A 2,874-nucleotide genomic window follows, 5' to 3' on the forward strand; every position below is an offset into this window, starting at 1 on the left:
CCCCCCCACAGTATTTCATAAATGCACCAGTCACAATACAGGAAAAAAAAAGTTTGTGTACATCTTTACACATCAATGGTTCAGCCCCACCTGGAGTATGTGGTGCAGTTTTGGGCACCGGTACACAGAAAGGATGTCCGTGAACTGGAGAAAGTCCAGCGGAGGGCGACCAAACTCATCATCAAGAGGATGGAGGACCAGAACTATGAGACACGGCTACTAAATTTAAACATGTTTACATTGGAAGTAAGGAGATTAAGGGGGGACATGATTTTCATGTACTTAATGTTCAATAGTCATAGCAACATTAGCAACAAACTCTTTGAGATTAATTCCGTAACAAAGACTAGAGGACACCACCTAAAACTGGTTGAAAAAAAATTGAAACACAAGGGGCGAAGGGGGTTCTTCTCAGTTTGCGCGGTTAGGGTATGGAACTCGCTGCCTCAAGCAGTGATTTCCGCAAATAGACTGGAATCATTCAAGAAGCTTTTGGACGACTTCCTGAGAGACCGTAATGTACAAGGGTACAGGTACTCTTAAGAATGAGAATACTCATGGACCTATATATATATATGTATATAATGTATGTATATATATATATACACACACACACACACACACACAACAGGTTGGACTTGATGGACTTATGTCTTTATTCAACCTCAAATACTATGTATGTAACTATGTATCTATATTATTAATATGCAAATCTAAACTTTTCCTGTAAATGTTAAGCTTGGCCCCACTCATCCCACTTCCTAAACCTGCCCATTTGCCTGTAGTTGTTTGCAAAGTGCAACACAATCTGGACAAACTATTCTTGTAACTTTATTAAGTCTTCTATATATTCATTGTTAGAGAACTTGCACTGGGAGAGGGAAAGTCATCAGTATGAGCTGTCAGAGCTCTTCCACTATGCTGTCAGTCTAACACTAGAAATATGCTTACAGTATAAAGAGAACAGGGATGAACCTGACAGTGTGCTACTGTCACTGTCCAATCAGCAGTCTGAAGGAGGAAAGGTGGCTAAAGAATCAGGTCTTCCGCAGTCATTAAGTGTAGTCACGTATCAATTAACATAACTTCAGTGGAGAAGGATGTTGAACTGTGGACATGGGATGCTTGCAATTGTACGAGTATAGAATGACATGTATGCGAGGCATATGATTTAGATTCCAAGATTATATTTTCCTGGAGCTCTACCTTATTAGCTACAGACAAGCAGATTGTTCCTGTATGGCTCTGTGGAAAGCTGCAGTTACTCGTTTACAGCACAGAGATATAGAACCATTTATCCAACGTGCATATAGTCCTATAATGCTTTCTAGGTAAAGAAGTGGTGATAATACATGAAAGAATACCATTTGTTTTAAAAGAGAACTATGGGGTAAACTTTTTATCCCATAGTTCTCTTAAGGGTCACAGGAGGACATATACTAACGTCCTCCCATGGCCCAAAGCTCAGTATATAGCGAGCTACGGCTCGCTATATACTGAGAGTGCCGCAGCCAGGACGGATCCTGACATTACTGTTGAGAGTAGTGATGCACCGATACCGGTATTTTGGTACCGAGTACCGATAATTTTTTTTCGGTACTCGCCGATACCAATTAAAGAAACCAGGCAGCGTGTAATAACACATGTAATAACGAGCTTCCTGATACCGGAAGTACTCGTGCTAGGTATCGGAGCATTTGGGCGAGTACGAGTACTTGCCCAAATACTCGGAATCGGCACCGATATCGATACCAGTATCGGTATCGGTGCATCCCTAGTTGAGAGCCATCCAGCCTGCTGATTGACAGCGTGCTCTGCCCATCTAGAGGCAGAGCCCGCTGTTCCCGTCCGTTCCTCCGGTCAGCGCTGGCGGATCAGAGAGGGGAATCCCTGCGGGGAGATAATCGGAAAGTGAGTGAGCGATGGTATGTGCTCACTCACCTCATGACCTATAGAGTCGACGTGTGACAGTTTCATTGTCACACGTCGGCTCCAACTATGAGGATGAGTGAAAATCACTCACCTCATAGTTCTCCTTTTTGATGTTGGCCTGTAAACTGCACAATGGAAATTCATACAAGAGGCAAAAGTGACTTTTGACAAAATGTATTTGTTTTGCTGCCTCCCAATTTCGAAGGATGTTTTCTCTAGATGCCTTACTTAACCTTCAGCACAGGGGTAGCAACCTCAGCATTCCAGCTGTGCTGAAACTACAAATCTCATCATTCCTCTGCCCCTGGGAGTCATGCCTGTGGCTGTTGGTCTTGCAATGCCTCATGGGAATGCCATGGTTCTGCTCTGACTTTATCGTTTCCTAATCAAATACATGTCTGTGTAATCTTGTTTTTCAGATAAGAACCTCTATTCTTACCCAGAGTTTGTAAACGCACCAGAAGTGGTATTGGAAGCTGAATTGTGTGGTGGAGAAGGAAGTTCTGCATGGCAACATACACAACTGTTTCGGGAGAGCATGACCAACAATGAAAACACGATGGAAATGATTGTGACTTTTACAGAAACCTAGGAATTTTTCATTAGGATTTGTTTTTAATTATGGAGATTGACTGGTAAAAAATGAAATGTGCTCTGAAATTTTAAGTATGCAAAGTGTTTTATTTGAGGTTTTATAGTTACAACATATGCAAATTATCTTTCCTAAGTTCCTTTCTCCAAGAAGCGCATATTGTTGATCATTGATGTGTTCTAAAATGTCCTTTTCTATGATCAGATTAGGAGTTTATTTGTAACCAATTTGCAGCATCATTCATCCTGCTAAAGAGTATGTTCATTCATTCTGTGCAAACGGAGGCAAAAACGAATGTTTAGTCAATTTTTTTTATTTTATTTTTTTCCATTTCAAATGTAATATTCGGA

General features: G+C 41.2%; 1 protein-coding gene across 1 annotated transcript in view; it reads left to right on the forward strand.

Annotated features, from left to right (window-relative positions):
• NGLY1 (N-glycanase 1) overlaps positions 1-2,524 on the forward strand; it is a 27,404-nt gene extending 24,880 nt beyond the window's left edge. The window contains exon 12 of the mRNA XM_018570066.1: positions 2,352-2,524. Coding sequence (XP_018425568.1) covers positions 2,352-2,524 — 173 coding nt within the window. The remainder of the gene's footprint in view (positions 1-2,351) is intronic.
• Positions 2,525-2,874: the final 350 nt, after the last annotated feature.

Source organism: Nanorana parkeri, unplaced genomic scaffold, assembly GCF_000935625.1.
Source record: "Nanorana parkeri isolate BGI_ZX_2015 unplaced genomic scaffold, ASM93562v1 scaffold37, whole genome shotgun sequence".
Lineage (NCBI taxonomy): Eukaryota > Metazoa > Chordata > Amphibia > Anura > Dicroglossidae > Nanorana > Nanorana parkeri.